The 18,508-nt window shown below is 50.7% G+C and overlaps 3 protein-coding genes and 1 pseudogene across 3 annotated transcripts; 1 reads left to right on the top strand and 3 right to left on the bottom strand.

Moving 5' to 3' along the window:
- Positions 1-1,268: 1,268 nt before the first annotated feature.
- Positions 1,269-4,222, bottom strand: SAPIO_CDS5357 (uncharacterized protein; the record flags this gene model as incomplete). The annotated part of the gene is made up of 4 exons (XM_016787699.1): positions 1,269-2,372; positions 2,439-3,040; positions 3,162-3,977; positions 4,054-4,222. 4 exons carry the CDS (start codon positions 4,220-4,222, stop codon positions 1,269-1,271), a joined length of 2,691 nt encoding a protein of 896 aa, XP_016642714.1.
- Positions 4,223-14,009: 9,787 nt separating this feature from the next.
- On the top strand, positions 14,010-14,966 carry SAPIO_CDS5356 (annotated as a pseudogene; the record flags this gene model as incomplete).
- A 413-nt stretch (positions 14,967-15,379) lies between these two features.
- On the bottom strand, positions 15,380-16,213 carry SAPIO_CDS5355 (uncharacterized protein; the record flags this gene model as incomplete). Its single annotated transcript, XM_016787698.1, has 5 exons — positions 15,380-15,631; positions 15,707-15,755; positions 15,826-15,872; positions 15,937-15,986; positions 16,141-16,213. 5 exons carry the CDS (start codon positions 16,211-16,213, stop codon positions 15,380-15,382), a joined length of 471 nt encoding a protein of 156 aa, XP_016642713.1.
- A 637-nt stretch (positions 16,214-16,850) lies between these two features.
- SAPIO_CDS5354 (uncharacterized protein) lies at positions 16,851-17,968 on the bottom strand (the record flags this gene model as incomplete). Its single annotated transcript, XM_016787697.1, has 3 exons — positions 16,851-17,441; positions 17,527-17,834; positions 17,911-17,968. The coding sequence occupies 3 exons, from the start codon at positions 17,966-17,968 to the stop codon at positions 16,851-16,853; spliced, it is 957 nt and encodes a 318-aa protein (XP_016642712.1).
- Between the last annotated feature and the right edge of the window lie 540 nt (positions 17,969-18,508).

The raw sequence follows: 18,508 nt of genomic DNA, 5'->3' as shown, positions 1-18,508 counted from the left end.
GATCTGACCAAATGGCAGTGCCAGGCAGACTCTGTCTGACGTCCTTGGACCGGGGTCATCTCGGCTTGGTTTTGTGACCTGAAAAAAAAAAGTTCGAAATTTTTTTTTGCCTCATCCCAGACTAAAAAGCGTCTGGTGCCAGCTTTGATCCCCACAATCCAATCTTGTCGACGAGTATCAAATACAGTTGCACAATTGTAAGACTCTCAATCGTTTGGAAGCTTGAACATACCAGGATCAGGAATCAAAGTCAAAGGATCATTCAAAATTCTAGTTGCTCGGCCATTCCAAAGGATGCATTAATGCTGTTACTGAAGAAGTTTTGAACAGGGGCATCGAAGACTTGAATGTGCAATGCTCAGCAACCCTGTCTCTCCATCATCCACTCTCAACTTGCCAAGTAGGGATCTCCCAACAACTAGGCTGTTATAGACATACATCACTCGAATCTAAAGCTAGAGACAATGCTCACGATGATGCGAAATACTGTCAATAAACATTGATAATGTACACTTACACATATAAAGTATATGCATATATATACTCCCCCGTCCATGCATCCTCCGTTGCCTCAAAGCCATCCATTCCCGCCGTTAAAAGCCGCCCCGCCAACCCAACAATGAACCATGCGCTCTCTACATAATCCACACCGCCCAGCACGCCCTTCCCGATTTGGTTTCCTTCTGGTTTCCTTGTTTCCTCACCGCCGATGCCCGTGTTTTTATTCCTCATTCTGGCTCCTCGGCGGCCTTTAACATTCGAGCCGTCTGCACGAGAAAACCTCGATGCTCGTCCACTGTACCGTGCCATGGTGGACAGTGGTACGTAGTTCGATTCAGTATCGAAAGTGTGCAGAAAGTGGTGGCGGGTGTGACATCCGTAATTCTCCGCCGCGTTTACCCTCATTATTGTGTACAATCGCATCTCAAGGCGAGAAATCCACGCTTTTCCCTCCCGTAAACACCGGGAAAGGGAAAATAAAAAAGACTAAAAGAAGAGAGAAAGAGAGGGAGAGAAAGGAAATAAGAGGAAACGTAATGATGCAATAATATCATCGACAACCCCAAAACGCCGGTAGCATGTTTCCTATCCGATGATGCAAAGAACGAAGATGACTAGCTTTCTTCGTCCAGGGGCAGGAGCGTATATAATAATGCCCCCGCCTCCTAAAGACGCCGTCTAGGCGTTTTCGTGATTTGAGGCCAAGCAACCGGATCGTGATCTTTTCGAGCAAATCCGTCAGAACCTGTAGGCTGATTAAGCGTCCATCATAAGTTTGCGTCCGCTGCTGCCCCCACTTGCGCACTCGTAGGCGTCTTATTGCGCCTAAAGATGTTTAGCGCATTCATCCTGAACCTGCTTGGTCTCTTCCTCAGCGTAGTGCTCTCCGGCTTCCCCGTGCTCCCGTTAGACGTAGAGTCTTCATCTCGGCTCGAGTCGGTAACCGTCACTTCCGGGCGAAGATCCACATCGGGCGCTAAGATCGGTGGTTGTAATTTGTTTGGGTCGTGAACCGGTCCCGAAGACGGCTGCACAACACCAGACGGGCGGTCAATAGATTCCCTGCTGGCAATGCTAGTGCCCTGGGTGCTCGGCGAGAGGGGCATCTTGCCCGTCGTCGCGCTTGTGGCCTGCGAAGTCCAGTCTCCAGAGTAGGGGGCCGAGTTGCTACCATCGGTCGTTTCGCTACATCGCTGCTTCCCCGACAATAACTGTTTTCCGTCACCATAGCTATCGAGTCGGTACCGCATATTAAATGGGTCACTGGCCGCAAAATCGGCGACAGACTCGAACGTTGTCACAATGCCGTTTACAGCTTTGAAGTCGTCAGTCGTAGAATTCGGACCTCGTTGATTAACCTCCGTCAAGTGGTCGACCGTCGTCGGAAAATATGATACGCCGTTCGGCCTCGGGAAGTCTAGGGGCGTTACAGGGGTGGTCGGCGCCGCCACTGCCGGAGCCAACACTATCGTTGTCTCAGGGCTACAGCCTTCCACCTCGCTGTCTGACGCAGCAGGGCAACCCATAGCACTACTGTTATGAGACGACATGGAACTCGGTGCCGTTTCTGGGCGATAGGAATCGCCGTTTACTTGTACGTCTGTGGCGCCCGTTTCGAACAGTCCTCGGTTGATCAAAAGTTCCTCGACGGTGTACTTTAGAGAGGGCATGATATCTGCAACCCCCTGGAAGAGAGGAATCGCGAACAACTCCATGAACCCAAGCTGAGACTTGATGAGCGAGCTGATATCCTTCTTTGGCTGTGAGGCCAGAGCCGACGGGATGCCAAGTTCTGTTTCCATCGAAGCCTGTCGAGAGAACTCGTCTGATAATATGTGCATCCACCGCTCAGCCGTGGTATATTGCCGGGCCTATGGGAGCAATTTGGGTTAGCCATCGACTTCCGCGAGATGCCAACATACTTCCTCAATACTCACCACGTTGCTGATATCAGCACACTTGATTAGAAGGGCACATGCGAGAGATTTTTGGTCATCGATAGTGCGCCCATCCCATCCATCGGTTGTATTGGCCGCGCGTAATTTTTCCTGCGTGTCCGATAGCTTTTTCATGTACTCAAAATGGAGACCCATATCCGTTGATAATATCGAGCTAATCATCAATTTCCTCATCTTTGTGTCTTCAAACGCTACAGGCCAGTAGCGACGGAGGATTTGTGAGAAAGCGGCGCAGTGAAATGACTCGAGAACCGACCTGTCGTTGTAAAGCTGGGCAAGCGGAGCGTTAAGAGTAATTAGGAACCCATTGTTTACACCAGGGTGACCAACGTCATGGCCGATCGCTGTTATCAGTAGCGCAAGACCCTCAAAGGGCTGGAGCAGACTGGCTATTGGTGACTTGTCTTGCTCTTGTGCCAGCAAAGTGGAAGAAGAATCGGCGGGGTAGGCAGGGAAAGTACCAATATTAACGAGGAAGTTGAATGTGGCCTGGAGAACGTCGACGACGTGCCGGAAATTGTGGTAAGGGACGAAGGTATTATAGGCCGCACGGCATGCGACGAGGAAGTTGATTAATTGGTCTAGTCCATTATGTTAGCATCTAAATGCACAGCATCGTTTGAGACAGTTTGCAGCGCTCCTTTCTGATAAGTAGCGACGAAGCTAAAGACTTTGCAAAAGAAAGTCCAGGTTGATACTGACCTGTAGGTATCCGCCATTTATCCAGGGCAGGCATGCTCAAGGCATGCTTAAACATGAGCATCGCTCCGACGAGTAGCTCGTCGTCAGCAAAGTCGTGGGCAGAGAAATGCCAATCACCAACAGCGCTGGCGACAGCCAAACGTCGCTCCTGGGGAATGGCAATCTTGGCGCCCCCAATCGTGTCGTCGTACTCGTGGCCTCGGCGACAGAGGCCCTTCATTAAGCCGGAGACCATGGCCTCGCGGAGATAGGAAAAGGGCTTTTCCTCATGTACGCCAACCCAGGACAGCTTCCGGCCCCTGCGGACCTCGAGCAAGGCTTGCTGCTCCCTTGCAGCTTCTCTGTGTGCCCTGTAGGCCTGGACGGCAAGACTTGTCATGGACTTTGTATCCAACGGACTAATGATAACATCCCCGGCGCCTAGATCCACGCATCGCTTCAACAACGCTGGGCTCGGTCGGAGAGCGCTTAGAGAGTTCGCTTCACTCGTTTCGGTAGCTTCGTTCTCACAAGGCAGGCAATTGATGATGGGAATGGGAACAACAAGCTTCGCTAGATTCCGTAAATGCGATTCGGTGATTACCCGTTGTAGCAGCTTTAAACCATACACTTCCTCGTCGGGCGTGTGGATTTGGATCTCGGTGAGGGGGCTTCTAGAATGCGGCGATGTAGATCGGGTTCGAGGTCGAGGTTCGGGTATTCGCTCGTTATGGGGCGTATCTATTAATACAATCGTGGGCTTCAAGTCAAGCATCGAAGAGTCGTGTAGTTTGAACAGGTGGGTAAGGCAAGATGCGCCGGTTGCGCAAACGTGGACTAGAAAGCACATACTGGGTTAGCGAATGGGTCAAGGGTTGAGTCGGGGCAAATTCCACACAAGTCGACAACGAACCATCACTAAACTCCAACAAGAACCGTAGGTCCTTTCCAAAGCCGCTCGGCCCCGACTCGCCGACAACGCTGGCCAAGGTATTCTCCGAATTGGCCAGCGCAGCCGGGATGAGTCCGTCCTGACGGGCATTTCGGTTGACATAGATGACATTATACTTTAATTTGTCCATCGTGGGGTCCTACAGCATCCAGTCTCGCGACTGGAGCATTAAGGCCTCACACAAACAACGAAAGTCTCGTCAACTTAACAGCAACGTTCGACCACCACTCAAACCAAGAAAGGTACAGGAAAACAATTGCGGGAGAGGGGAGGGCGGTTTTTTTTTTTTTCTTTCTCTCGCGCAAGAGGTCGGCCGGGTCGGGTCGTCGCTCAACAGAACGATGGAATTCTCAGAGACGTGGATTGAAGAGCGAAAGGGGAGGGCTACGGCGATAAGCCGGAGACGGTGACCATGCGCCAGACACGATACGGGCTAAAAGTCCAAGAACGACCGCCCTGTTATATATAGTATCCTACCTTGCGATCACTGTGGGAAATATCGCATTGATAGAATAGCCACGGGACTTGTAGAGGGTTCTGGGAGCGAAAGTCGATCGAGGACTCGTTATATCTAGGTCGGAATCGAGATCGAGCGATTTCAATTCTTTGGTATAAAGTCGAAGCAATTCTAGCATCCGATCATTTCCTGATGGGAGAGGGCGCGTTAGCCGCAAGCTCTAGAATAGCAATAGTTGAAGAGGGTGCGCCCAAGTGAGGTCTGACGATGGTGAAAGGACGACCTCGTACGGAAATAATGGAGAGGAGAGTAGAGAACAAGCAAATAACGTAGATGATCGCGATGGATGGGAATCGGATTGCGCTCGATTTTCGGCGTACTCCTGCTGTGTCGCAGAAGAGGGGAGAGATTGGGATCGCTTCAGGAGAAAGCAAAGAATGCGAGTGGTTCAAGACAAAAGTACAGATGGTACAAGTACATGGCGAGAAGGTAGCAATGGGAAAGTTGGGGTGAGGTGATTAGGACAAGGTCATGTCAAGAGCTGAAGAAACTGGCAAGGTTGCGGTGTCGGCGTCGAGACCATGAAATGGGCAGGATTCAACTCCCCGACACACAAGAACAAGAGAGTGGAAGGGGGGGGGAGGTAGAATACCGGGAACAATGGGCAATGGGGAAAATGAATGGAGCTGAGGGTCGAGCGGAGAATCAGGCGTGGGAAGCGAGACAGGCTCGAAGATTTACCACTAAGAGGCGATGGCAAGGACGAATGTGGGGGGGAAGGAGGATAAAAGGACGGGCTTTCAATTGCTTCAGATAGGCGACTCACTCGACGATCAATGTGATTAGGGTTCCGGGCTTTACCTTTCTTCCCCCCTCAGTTGGGCTGTCCAAAGTCGCCGCACGAGACCGGGGGTCGAAATGTAGTTTGGAAAGGGAAAAAAAAAAAAAATTTTGTCCCGAGGCGCCAGCAAAAAGCACGATCGTGAGACGAACGAAAATTAAGAAAAGAGCGAAGAAAAGAAAAGGATCGCAGGCGATTCTTTTTTCGGGCTCACAAAAGAAAGGACAAAAGCGTCTCGGCGGAGAGAGCGAAGGCGAAGTCAAAGGCGCCCCAGTCTCTACTCAGTACTCCGAATGGTGGCAGGCGTTGCAGCGAATAGTTGATGTCTTGATAGTGGGTGAGTGGGTGGGAGGGGAAGGAACAATGGAGAATAGTCGCAGAAGTGGAGTCGAAATCGGATCCAGTAATAATTACCGTCGCCAAGTCCAGCGGTTGCAGAAGTAAGGGGCGTCCAGGGTCTTGTTATAGGAGAAGTAACATTCTAGAAGGTGAGAACAATGGGGTAGGCAGCCGGGAGCAACCCTCGTGCTCCTTCCGTCTTTGTCATGAAGCAAGAATCACCCGAAAAACGCGAGAAATTTTAGTTGGACAGGAGTGGACCAGTCAAAACGAAAATCGCACGGTGGACTTTCTGGACTTTTTGGTACTTCGGCCTTTAGTACTTGTCAGACCAATCCTGGGAGCGGCAGCCCGGTGAGAGGAAATGCCCTATGGCGTATGGGGGAAAAAGGTTGATTCAAGACTGACAGATGGGGAAAAGTCTATTTCATCGAATAGAATTTATCTGGGACGATAAAAAAAATTTGAAAAAAAAAAAAAAAGGGGAAAAAAAAAAATTGGAATGACGAAATTTAGAAACAGCTCAAAGTGGTACTGCCCACGAAATGTTCCCCCTTCGTCCTCCCATCTGCACGAAGTATACCTGCACCACCTGCTCCCTGACAAGTACTTCGATGAGGAGTTGAAACTTGGGGGGATTGGGAGAGCAAGGTACCGTGGTATTACCCAAGTGCTCTCCTTCCCAGAACGGTACGTCCTTCTTGTTTGTACCTCGCCTTCGTACTCTCAAGTAGATTAGCGTTGCAGCTAATTAATACACTACGCGACACTACCTTCTGCGAGGAAGGCAGAGAAGCAGAGGGCTGGAGACACCACTCAACTTTTAGTGCTGCGGTACGTGTGTACAACGGGCTGGGTCCTCGGTTAGGCTGAATTGAAGGTACCGATTTACCGTAGCGTACGAAGTAGTCTCGTTCGCCCCAGGCCGGAAATCAGAGCAGAAGCTGGTGGAAAAGGCAGAGGAGGCATCGACTTCAATACAGAACTCTATGGCTCGCTTCGCAGAACACCAAACACGAAGAATGTACGACGCAGAGGGGAGTGGAGAATAAGAGACAAGGCACGACAATATTATCGACCTAAAAGCTGAGCGTGTCAGACGACATCGAAGTGGGCTTAAACCCACTCCAAGTGATCAATCACTAATTGATATTGATCCTTCGTGCCATCGTGGATACGCCTTGTTAAAAGAAGTGGAGGTACACTATGGGCTGCTAGCAGAAGTTCATACACTACGACATCGGTAGAGTGTGCATCGAATCACTGGGCTGCGATTGCGATTTTGTGGAGGACAAGCCTTTTTCGCTTGGTGGGTCTGGACAATATTCTGGCCTCCTTCTCGAAAACTCATCGAAGCCTGCAACCTGCTTCCCCCGTAATGCACGAAGGACGACGACGCAAGCACAATGCCCCTAGTCCGGTAAGATCTCAGGGAAGGTCGCACACTAAGCGTCCAAACTCCACGACACCACCACGGGGTGTTCGGCAGCGATGGATGGCACCCTGCAGTATTACGCATCAGGGGGGGATCTGCTCTGTAATCAGTACCAATTAACTCGGGCACCCAGGCTGTGCTGCGGTCAGGCCTAATGACTTGTCGAGTGACACGATTAAAGAGGCTGGTCGCAAAGTATCGGTCGGCGCTGTCAATCGTCGTAACTTTGAACTGAGCCATTATAATACGGGTATTATACGGTGTCCACCCCATCCATCAATTACGGTGCTAGTCCACTGTTTTGCGGAGTAATGAGAGACCTCAGATACAGATGATGGCAACGCACCAGCCCTTCGTGTGATAAGAACCGCAGAGAAAATTCTCTTACACCAAGGTGTACAGAGGTACTTCGTTCTCTACTACATTTATGAAGCAGAGTAATGAGACGCGGTTCAGTTTAGAACCCTCATAGGAGCCCCAACACACTCTTGAAGAAGCTTATTGCTTTTTCGCTGCAGCATCAAAGACAGTGTTCCGATTTCCGTTAGACATAACCAAATATGTCTCGGTGGTATTCTTTTCCAGAATATTAGACGTGATGCATACTCTTCACCTGCGGGTCTTCTTCAGCTTACATTAATAGGAGGCGGGAGGATCAGGTGTTTACAGACATCGTGTCTGACATGGCCCATACAATTGTACGATTCCAGGCACTAGTTGATGCCATGTTTCGGTGTCCTCGAAATGAGTGCCAGGTTTCCTTTTCTGACAGACCGAGTAAAATCTCCAGAAGGGGAAGGAGCGAAAAAGCTGGACACGTTCTTTTTTTTCCTTCCTAGATTGTGTCAACATGCCGAGGCACATTGCCCAGTACCTCTTCGTTACTTCCACTTGAAAAGGATTAGCTTGGGCTTAGGGCGTCAATGTACCGCACTCTTCCTTCGTGGTAGCATTTGCCAGGGTTGCTTTGGCCCTCCTTGGCTAGCTAGCGCCCCCTTCTTCGAACCTTCTAAATACGCCGTTCCCCACAGGTACTTGCTCCAAAGTATCAGACCCATCACTGGATGGCAACCACACCCCAAGACTGGCGATTGCGACTGCGGCGTCCAAGTATTGAGCTTCTTAAAGGCGCCGGCTTACTTCGTAACAGGGCTCCATACACTAGACAAACGATGGAGGCTGGTTCTTTTTTTAGGGGATCCCGATCCTGTTAGCCAACCGGGGAATGTTGCTCCACCAACTATGGAAGGCATTTCCTCAAAATCGGAGACCCCGTCCCCACGGAACTGGGCCTTGATGAAAAGGAGTTCTGCGCCGATGCAACAGCGGAACGAAGGACAAAGAACAATGGAAAGACGAGAAGGCCGAGGGAAAGGAGAGAAACAAAGGTCAAAACGTGTTAACATCTTCTTGCCATCCATCCCCCACCCACCCCCGCACAGGGTTTGGTTGGCAGCCCGTGCTGTCTTCCTTGGATGAACAGGACATACCAATACATCGATCAATAGAGGACAAGTACGAAGTAGTGTACCCAGATCCCGCCATGCCCATTCTGACCAGATTTCACTGAAACCAGAAACACGAAGCCATGACCATCTCCCAGTCGCCATAGCCACCCGTTCCGGGAGTGATGCCCCGAGTGGAGGGAGGACCGATCGAAACCTAAAAGTCCGCCCTAAGCAATTGGTAGGTGTGCCTAGTGGAACTAACGAAGGGGCCAAGGAGTAAAGCGCGACTTCGGTTCGCTCGAGCTTGGTAACGGGAGAGAGATCCGGTCCCAGGGCTGGATTACTTGAAGGATGACGTGTTGGTGAGTGATAGGAAACGACTTCATGGCATTCATTGACGTGACGGGGGGTTAAACGGGTTATTGATAAGCTGCCCCCGGAAACTTTGGAAGAAAACGTTTGATCCAATCTCTAGAGTATTTGTTTTTCGTCTCGTCGAATCGTCGTCTTGGAACCCCCATCCGAAGTTACTTTAAGCCATATTAGCACGAGATCGTTAATATCAGCTCACGGTTCAACCATTCGAAATCCCCCAATGGCTTAATATAGTCATAAGACAACAACCTTGGGGGAAAAAAAAATCAATTCCTAAAAGGTTCTAGATGGATACTCGAAGGCAGACTCCTTCGTATTTCAGTCGCGCGTATATATTACAATCTGGAGATGTAGCCAATGCCAGATGATATCAGGACGAAACGGGCAATAGGCGATTTTAGCCGCCATGATAATCATCCCTCCGATTCCCTCGAGGCACTCTGCCTCCGTGAGGGTGCCATTGCCAATGGAACGGGCGAAGCGGTGCAGCCACGGAGATTAACAACCCTCCTTCAGAGTCCGTACAGCCCGCCGCAGCAAAAGGCGGCATGCGAGGTGCATGTTCTCGGTGTCGTTAATAATGCGAAGTCCGAAGTACAAGTATGTTGTCCATCCTGAGACATAGGCGGCATCTCGTGCAGGGGGGGCGGAGGATGGTCCTTGACGACAAGGCAGCAAAGAATGTGGGTTGTAAGATGCAAGTTCGAGGGCTTGGGGGCGCATTTTGATATTACCTTTCAGTCAAAGTATGTTTGGGGATCGACACAAAGTGGCTTTTTCTTGGTTCGTCAACTTCATCAGATATCACAAAAAGGGCGTCGGAGACAGGTAGACAAGCCACCACAAAGTCCACGACACCCCCAAGTTTTTGGCTCCTCCCACACTGTTGGACGTCATTTTCGAGTCTGGCCAACCACGACGCTGCCCCCTTTGGAATGCGATGGGTTGCAATGCGTCAACCGACCCTCCGTGCATGCCCTTTAATAATGACGACTGCATGTCCTTTACTTCGCAGCGTGTTGTTTTGGCTACGTCGTGTGTGTACTTCGTACGCTTCAACAAGTACGGACTCATAGCGACTCTTATGTTTGTGCCCTCTCCAAGCAATCAAACGGCCCTGCGTCTCCTGCAAGTCGTCTTATCGCCTTGGCAAGGAGGTTTTCGAGTCTTCTTTTCTCCTCTTCCTTTTTGGCAATAACTGGCGTCATTTGACTTCCATCGTCGCAACATCTTGACCGGGTGGCGGGCGGTCATGAACATGCATACATATATCGCGCCCGCTGGTCTGCGGGCGAGTTAGGGGTCCTGTTTCCGCCCTCGGAATCGTGCCATGCTCCTACAATTGCATTGACGATTGATGATTTCATGATTGATGATTGATGATAATAATTAGTTCAGCGTCCCGGAAAAGGGGCCTGCGCAAACCTTCTCATTGATGGATCGATCGATGCTTGCTCCCCATCCCTGGCCTACCCATCGGAAAACTGGAGGGAGGATGATCGATCGATCGCCGCTAATTTCACAAGACTTTGAACAACGTTGAGCACATACGTGTACTACGACTATCAAGTTACCACCCAGAAGGAATAGTTGAGACCCTCCAACCTGTACTTCGGACGACCAATGACTTCGTAATACCAAACTATTTCGAGTCTGTCAACATGCACGACGGCTCCGCCTGGCAATAGCCTCGAGCCCAGGAAGAAGCAATATGGGCTGCAGAATCCTCAACAGCATTCATCCAAGTCCCTTCCGGTGGCGGAGGTCAGGAAGCCCTCACCCGGATTCAGGTGGCTGGCGAGGCCTGGAAAGTATCTCGTTCTCGTATTCGTGACACGATCAGTCGAGACAAGAAAGTGAGCCTTCCCTCTGGGAACATGCTGAAGAGAGGCTATCAACAGCTCAGCCTTTACGGACGCCCAAAAAGTAGTCTCTTGTCGTCGCACTATTTATTATACAGCATACTACACCGGTATTGCCTCCGGAGTCCAGACAATAGAAATAGGCGATCACTAGGGCCTGCGACCAATGCCAGTGAGGAGTTACTCAATTGTCTTCCATTCCATTGTCATCGCCAATTGTTCAGCCAAGCAGGGGGCCATCATCTAGACCAGGTCAAGCCAGACCATCCCCCACCAGCGCCACGAGTGGGGACCTGAGCAGTTTCGCCGAATGCAAAAGATTGGAGACTCTTCCAGGGTTGGATCGTTGTGTCGGGATTTTCAACACAAGCGATGAATGTCTACACTAGACTCCGAAAGGAGACCGGGGGTTGGCTAATACAGTAGGGTATTATCATGAGTTGTCCATTCCGGCCATCGAATCAAATGAAACAAAGTAAATGTGTACGTTTTAATGGTCGATATATCGATAGAGTTTAAGACCTGGGAGCTCTTCGCCTGGCGGTTTCAGCCCTGCCGATCATCTCCTTCGGCCTCTCTTCCTGCCGGGCGGCTCCCAGGCAGTGCTAAGCCTCGACTTGTATGAGACTTTGGGAGATTGATGCGAACTCGAGAGTCGCGTGTGCCAGCAGTGGATGAAGCAGGAACAGGAGAGACGATCCATTCTGCTAATGTGAGCCAGTCTAGATTACAACGTACGAGCCTGGCAAGTCGTCTGTCCCGGAGGCGCGATGGCGATATCATGGTTGCCTTTGAGGGTGCAATCTCCTTCATCCCGCCAACTGAGCTCCCCCAAACGCTGGAGATGGAAGGAGTCGGAATCCGAGAACTATTGGCCCAAGAATACCCAAGAAACCAACCCAATAATGACAGCCGCAGTATAATAAACCAAAAGACATCATAAACCTAGAGATAATTGTTTTACCAGGTGTGTCCCGTGTCTGTGCTCCCATGTCCAAGCCACCTCGAGATCTGGATGATGCATCTGATCATACACCAGGTTTGTTTCTGCCAGGGGTCTTTGCGCCCTCCTCTTTCATCGACGAGAGATCGATACTAACCCGATTACGAAGTACCGCTTCTTACAACCCAGACGAAAATACCTGTGTATTCATGGGGCTCAATATCGCCTCCGTTTTGTCTCTGCTAGGACGGCAGTCCATTCTTGGTCGTCTCTTGCCGTCTTGTCGAAAAGGGACCGAGCTCGTGTGAGCGACCCGGGAGAATGAAAAGGGAAACTTTGCGATCATCACGCAATCCCGCAAATGGGCAGGGGACCGCAATGCGAGCTGCTGTGCTCATGTGCCAATCCTTCGCTCTTCAAACCTGAACTCGCGGAAGACCCTGTCGGCTTGTCGAGAGAAGGACGATGAAAAACAAGGAGATTGATAGCGAACCCAAACATGATCGTCAAAAAAGGTTTACTCGATCATGTTAAGCCTGCCACTTCGTTTTCTCTTGCCCTTCCACAAAGGAGCCAGAAAGCCGGTTTATTTCTTCATCTCCCACTCTAAAGCCAAGACTGTTACTTTGTCCTGCGAGGCCTCACAAACGTCGTTTCAATATCGATGCCATGATATTGCACCCGGATGGTTGCGATGTGAGCTAACCCGGCCGGTTGGAGCTGCTAGAGTGAGTAATAAGGCAACGATAACCGAGCATCTTTTTTTTGTTCTCGTCATCCTGCTTCATGGGCGCTTACTTACCTCGCGGCTTCTTCTCCGTAGGCGAGTGGGCGTGTCATGGATGCTTTACTGTCGCGTGAGCTCGCAGCATTCTACATGCCAATACGCCCCCGTCTATTAGCTGGGGAGACTTGCCGGGATTCCGAGTTGCCTGTGATGGAACACGATGAGTATCGATGTTATAAGGGAATTCCGTGACTGATTCCCCAGAAGATCAAGGGACATAGCCCGGAAGTATCGACTCCTTCGGCTCCTCATGGCATTCTCTTCTCCTCAGCTCCCGTCCTGGAAATAGGGTTGAGAGGGTCTGCTAAGCATCTGCGTTCTAGTCCCTTCCCATGTTTAGGGGAGCTGGGCCTTCACACCTTGTGTATCTCAAATCCGTTGGACCCCTTCCGAGATTGCTATCGAACAAGAACTTCAGATGCTCAATTCAGGCGTAGGGTATATCCGCCCAGGCAACAGAATGTCCCGTGGCTCTGTCTGACAGCGTGGCTTCCAGGCAAACTCTTCCGAGTATACCATACCAGACTTTGATCTGTATGAGCTTCGGGACCCTTCTTCACACTGCTAGTTGACAGCATCCCCAGTAGCGTAATGATGCAGACTCAGTCATCATGACTAACACTGACTCATTATTGAACAGCATCCTCACGAGAGCAATGCCGGGTTGCTTTCGCCATGTTGCAGGCTTTGGTGTTCTCTCTCAGCTCCTAAGCCATTCGAATATCGTTGATATGGAAAACAAGAATCGCACAAGCTTCAGATTCATGTGTGCTCGAGGGATCAAGCCCAATAACACTCGCGGAATAAAACTCCATGGGGATTAGAAAGATTTCTGTCGTTTATCGAAGACGCGGACTCGAGGCGCTTGGCGATATCTCTAGCTCTTCCATAGAATATCTAGAATACCGTCTTTCTAGCCGGAAGTATCGAATGATATCTCCATCATGTCATCTTGCTCCCTCTCCAGGTTTCCCTCTGATTTGGGGCGGAGCTCGATCTCGGCATGAGTCATCTTCTTCCTCAGGCGATTCGTGGTTCAGGCTTAGAGTTACATTATCTAGCAAATACGGGTTCAATCTGTAAAATGTACAGCTGTGAGGATCGATGAAGCTCACTTCTATGCTCGAGTCAGCAATGTGCTGTGTTGGTGGGGCGATGCGATGCGTAGAAACCCAAGATAATTTTTGCGGGGTGATGTTGCTACCCCTCCTTCCAGCAGCTTTCCCACCTCACATCATCTCTCATCACACTCCCCCTGCGGCTCGCCAACGTCCATCATCAACAACGAGAGAGGTCAATAGATATTTCCGCCCCTCGCTGTATCCAGAGAACACTTTTTACACTACATATTATCCATCATCTCCCAGAGTCAACGACCAGCAACAACAGCTGCTGGTTTCCCATCACACGACCTCTTCTACCCCACCACCATGTCCCGCCAAATAAACCAACCATCCAACCAAATCAAACTCACCAACGTCTCCCTCGTCCGCCTCAAAAAAGGCAAAAAACGCTTCGAAATCGCCTGCTACAAGAACAAAGTCCTCGAATGGCGCTCGGGAATCGAAACAGACCTCGACAACGTCCTTCAAATCCCCAACGTCTTCCTCAACGTGTCCAAGGGCCAGACGGCGCCGCGCGATGATCTGGACAAGGCGTTCGGCAAGGGCAAGTCCGTAGACGACATCGTGCTCGAGATCTTGAAGAAGGGCGAGATGCAGGTGGGCGAGAAGGAGAGGGCGGCGCAGTTGGAGAGGGTGCATAATGAGGTCGTGGGGATCGTGGCGAGTAAGCTGGTGGATCCGAGGACAAAGAGGGTGTATACAACGGGGATGATCGAGAAGGCGCTAGATATGCTTACGTCGAAGGCTCATGAGGATAGTAATGCGTCTGCTGCCGCTCCTGCTGCGGCGACCACTACGCCTGCATCTGGGTCGGGCACGCCGGCCGAGGAGGGTGCTCAGGAACAACCGGCTAAGCCGAAGCCTGTTTGGAGGGGTGTTGTGACGACGAAGAGCGCAAAGAGTCAGGCGCTTGAGGCTATGAAGGCTCTCATTGCCCATCAGCCCATCCCCGTTGCCAGGGCTAGGATGAGGCTGAGGATAAGCTGTCCTACGAACATCCTCAAGCAGGGTGTCAAGTCTGGTGGAAAGCCCAAGGACTCCGAGGGTGAGCACAAGGCACCCGGCACGGTCAAGGATATGATCTTGAGCTACATTGAGCAAGTCGAGTCACAAGATGTCGTGGGCTCTTCAGATTGGGAAGTGGTGGGCTTCGTTGAACCTGGTGCGTTCAAGGCGTTGTCGGACTTCATTGGCAACGAGACGAGGGGGCAGGGCAGAGTTGAGGTGCTGGACATGGCTGTTACACACGAGGATCAGGATTAATTATGACATTTTGATACCCTTTTTGACTCGTCAACTCCTCTCCAATACCCTCTAGGTGATAAGCGTCATGTTATCTCCGTGAAGCGAATATGCTTGCTTCGTTTGGTTGGTAAAGGGCCGTTGGGTTCTAATAAGACCACATAGGCACGCATATACATACACAGCTCTGTTTAACCTTACTCCAGAAACCCCGAATTCTCCTACCACTTGATAAAACCCTCCTGCACATCACTTTTATCGAGTGAGAAGAAAAAAAAGTAACGTGCGTAAATGTTCCCTATTTTTTTGTTTGCGCAAAGGACGTAAAATCTAGACGACAAAAAATCCATTGCGATGCAGTGGAGAGGAATCCGATCGTAATGCAAACAGTTTCATGACGCCTATCCCCCCGTAAACCGAGAAAGACCAATAGTTTAACCACCCCTCTTCTTGGAGACACCGACGGTACGACCACGACGACCGGTGGTCTTGGTGTGCTGTCCACGGACACGGAGACCCCAGTAGTGACGGAGACCACGGTGGGCTCGGATCTTCTTCAGGCGCTCGAGATCCTCACGGAGCTTGGAGTCGACGGCGTTGGAGACGATTTGGGAGTCCTTTCCGTCGACGATGTCCTTTTGTCTGTTGAGGAACCAGGTGGGGATCTTGTACTGGGTGGGGTTTTGCTGTGGTGGGAAAAAGTGTTAGCGGAGACGGAAACCTTTCTACTCGTCCTTGTCGTGGGATGGGTGGCTACTAACGAGGATGGTGACGATACGCTCAAGCTCCTCAGAGGTGAGCTCACCAGCACTAGAAAAGTTCTGTTAGACCCTTACTTCATCCTCCCGTCATTCTTATCGATCGATCGAGGTTCTCGTACCGCTTGGAGAGGTCGACATCGGCCTTCTTGAGGACAAGGTTGGAGTACTGTAATGGGAAAGTCAGTCATATGCCACATTTGAGAATTGCTCGTGATTGGGGAAGATCTTACGCGACGACCGACACCCTTGATCTTGGTCAAGGCAAACATGGTCTTCTGCTCTGTTGCCAAAGAGTTAGCAATTCCATCCGTCCCTGCAATAGATTGTCCCCCAAGCATCGACCACTACACGTTCAAAACTTCATGACTGGGAATCGCGACGTCGACGAAAAACAAAAAGGCGAGGGATTGGATTGGATTGGCGATTAAACTCACTTCCGTCGACATTGGTGTTGAGGAGACGCAGGATGAACTGGAAGTTCGACTTCTCGCCGGATACGAGCGACATGGTGGGCAACTGGTCTCTCGCGGAGTGTCGCCTAGTTGTGTGGTTGTGTTGTATGAAGCTGTCGTGAAAGAAATCTTCTGTAGGGTGGAGAGGCTGTGGTTTTGCGAGGGATGGCGGGATGCGGTGTGGGGACTAGGGCAGTAATCACGTGTCGTAATTTTTGTGCCGCATTTTATGGAGCAAGTCCAAACTCTGAGAAGTCACAACGCTCAAAATGTTGTCGCCGAAGTTAACATGCTTAGTCATTATGGAAGCGACTAGACTTGGCACTCGACTTGAAAAGGTCTCGGGTGGATTTATACTGTTTCCAACGCTGCAGTGCCACACCTAGAAGTGGCTGCAAGTTCAACAGTGACCGAAGAAGCTCCTGCATTTCTATCACACGACCAATTCATTTTGAGTTGCCAGGGTATATCGTCAAAGATGTAGAGAAGAAATAGAAAAAGTAACCTATTTCGTACATACAAAGCCTTCACTCGCCTCAACTCCAAGCCTCCTAAAACGCCTCGACCAAACCATCCGTCTCCTTCATCACAGCCCTGGTACGTCCTAGGACACAACAGCAGTTGGGTAGTTAAGTAAACTTAACCAAGAAGAACAAAAAGTAAGCTATACGGGAGCACAAGAACTCTACTGGTTACTTCGCTGTAGATGTCGTGGTCTCCGAGGTTGATGTTGCTGTTGACCCCGTCGTCGACGTCGCCGATGCCGTAGCAGTTCCCAAAAACCGAAGAAGCCATTGCGCTCGAAGCCCAGCCAGCTGAGCCGCCGCAATCTGCTGGAACGAGGTGAAGAAGGAACCGGCGAGGTTAACGAAGCTATTTCCGTTGGCAGCAAAAACCGCGCAGCTTTGGAAGAACGTGACAGGGTTCTCGACAAAGGCGGCCTGGTTGGCGAAGATGATGGACGCTGGATCCGGGAATACGAGGTCAAGTGTCGGGGCTTCCGTGCCGGAAGGGAGGATGACGCTCTGGTTGAGGGAGCCGAAGGGGGCGAGGGGGTCGAATGTGCTGAGGTCAAAGAAGGGGAGGCCCGTGGATCTTGAAGTGAGGGAGGAGCCTGTGGCGGTGGGTTGGATGGTCATGGTATCGATGTCGGAAACCATGATTACGATGTTCCGGTCGGATACGCCGTTGTCTGCTAGGAGCTGGTTGATAAGGTAGCGGTTGGTGCCGGCGCTTCCGTCTCTGCGGTCCAGGACATTGGTGACAGTCACGATGACGGTGTTCTGCAAAAGAGGGATATATTCGTGTTAGTGCACGTTCCTGTCTCTGTTCTCTCTATCCCCCAGAAGGAACGAGATACAATCTTACAACTTGGGTAAACCGGGATCTGAAGTGGTTAATTCGGATATTATTCTTGATAGTCTGTAGCTGAGCGACCAGCGCAAGTTGCGACTGGATCAGGGCACCGAACTGCCTCTCGGCAAGTTGGGTCAACTCGTCGATGACATCGAGATTGTTGTTCTGAATGACCGTGATGGTTGTCTGCTGGATGGGCGGCCCCAGGAGCAGGGGTTGGACGGCGCCGGTGAACGGGTCGAGGAACTGTCTCCTCTGGATCTTTCGCTCAGCTGGTCCAGCTACGCGAACGGCCGAGCGCTCGTCATGGCTTTGCGGTGCTGATGGGCCTTGTTAGCAGTTTGGTTTTCCCTTGCAACTCAAGATTAAATTACACCAACGGAGAGTTGGACTTACCTGCTGAAACCGAAGAAGCAATCCCTACTAGGGCAGCAAAAAGTGAAGAGATATACATGATGAATGAAAGAAACAACAACAAACGGAGAGAGAATTTATCTATGACAGGTCTACTCTGAAGACCCTATCCCCCTCTAGGTAGATGAAGGCATTAGACTTATATGAAGAAGTAGTGGGAGACGAAGACTGCTGCTAGAGCACGGGAAAGTCTACGCGACCATGATCTGTTATACAACTCGCATCTTATGATCTATACATCGCGACGAGAGACCTATCACTTATATACATTCTCGCTAGCCTCGAGTATCAAAATGAAAACTCGGGGAACCCTGCGCGGGGTGCCCTCTTTCAGTCAAAGAAATGAAGAAGGAGGGTTGCGGCTATTCCCCCAAACCTGCGCATATCATCGAATGCCGCTTCTCAAACTTTCTCTTCCCACCCTCCCCCCTCCACGGTGAAGGCTCTGCGGCCCCAAGATGACACTACGGTGAAAGAAGAGATGGCAAGATGGTGGGCGGGAAAAGATTGCATGTCACAGCTTCCCAAGCGTGTCAACCGCCGAGTTGGGCGAGTTGATACAAGTGCCAGGTCTTGTCAA

The sequence above is a fragment of the Scedosporium apiospermum genome (genome assembly GCF_000732125.1).
Source record: "Scedosporium apiospermum strain IHEM 14462 chromosome Unknown SEQ_SAPIO_0098, whole genome shotgun sequence".
In the NCBI taxonomy this organism is placed as follows: Eukaryota; Fungi; Ascomycota; class Sordariomycetes; order Microascales; family Microascaceae; genus Scedosporium; species Scedosporium apiospermum.
This window is presented reverse-complemented; position numbering and strand designations above follow the sequence as displayed.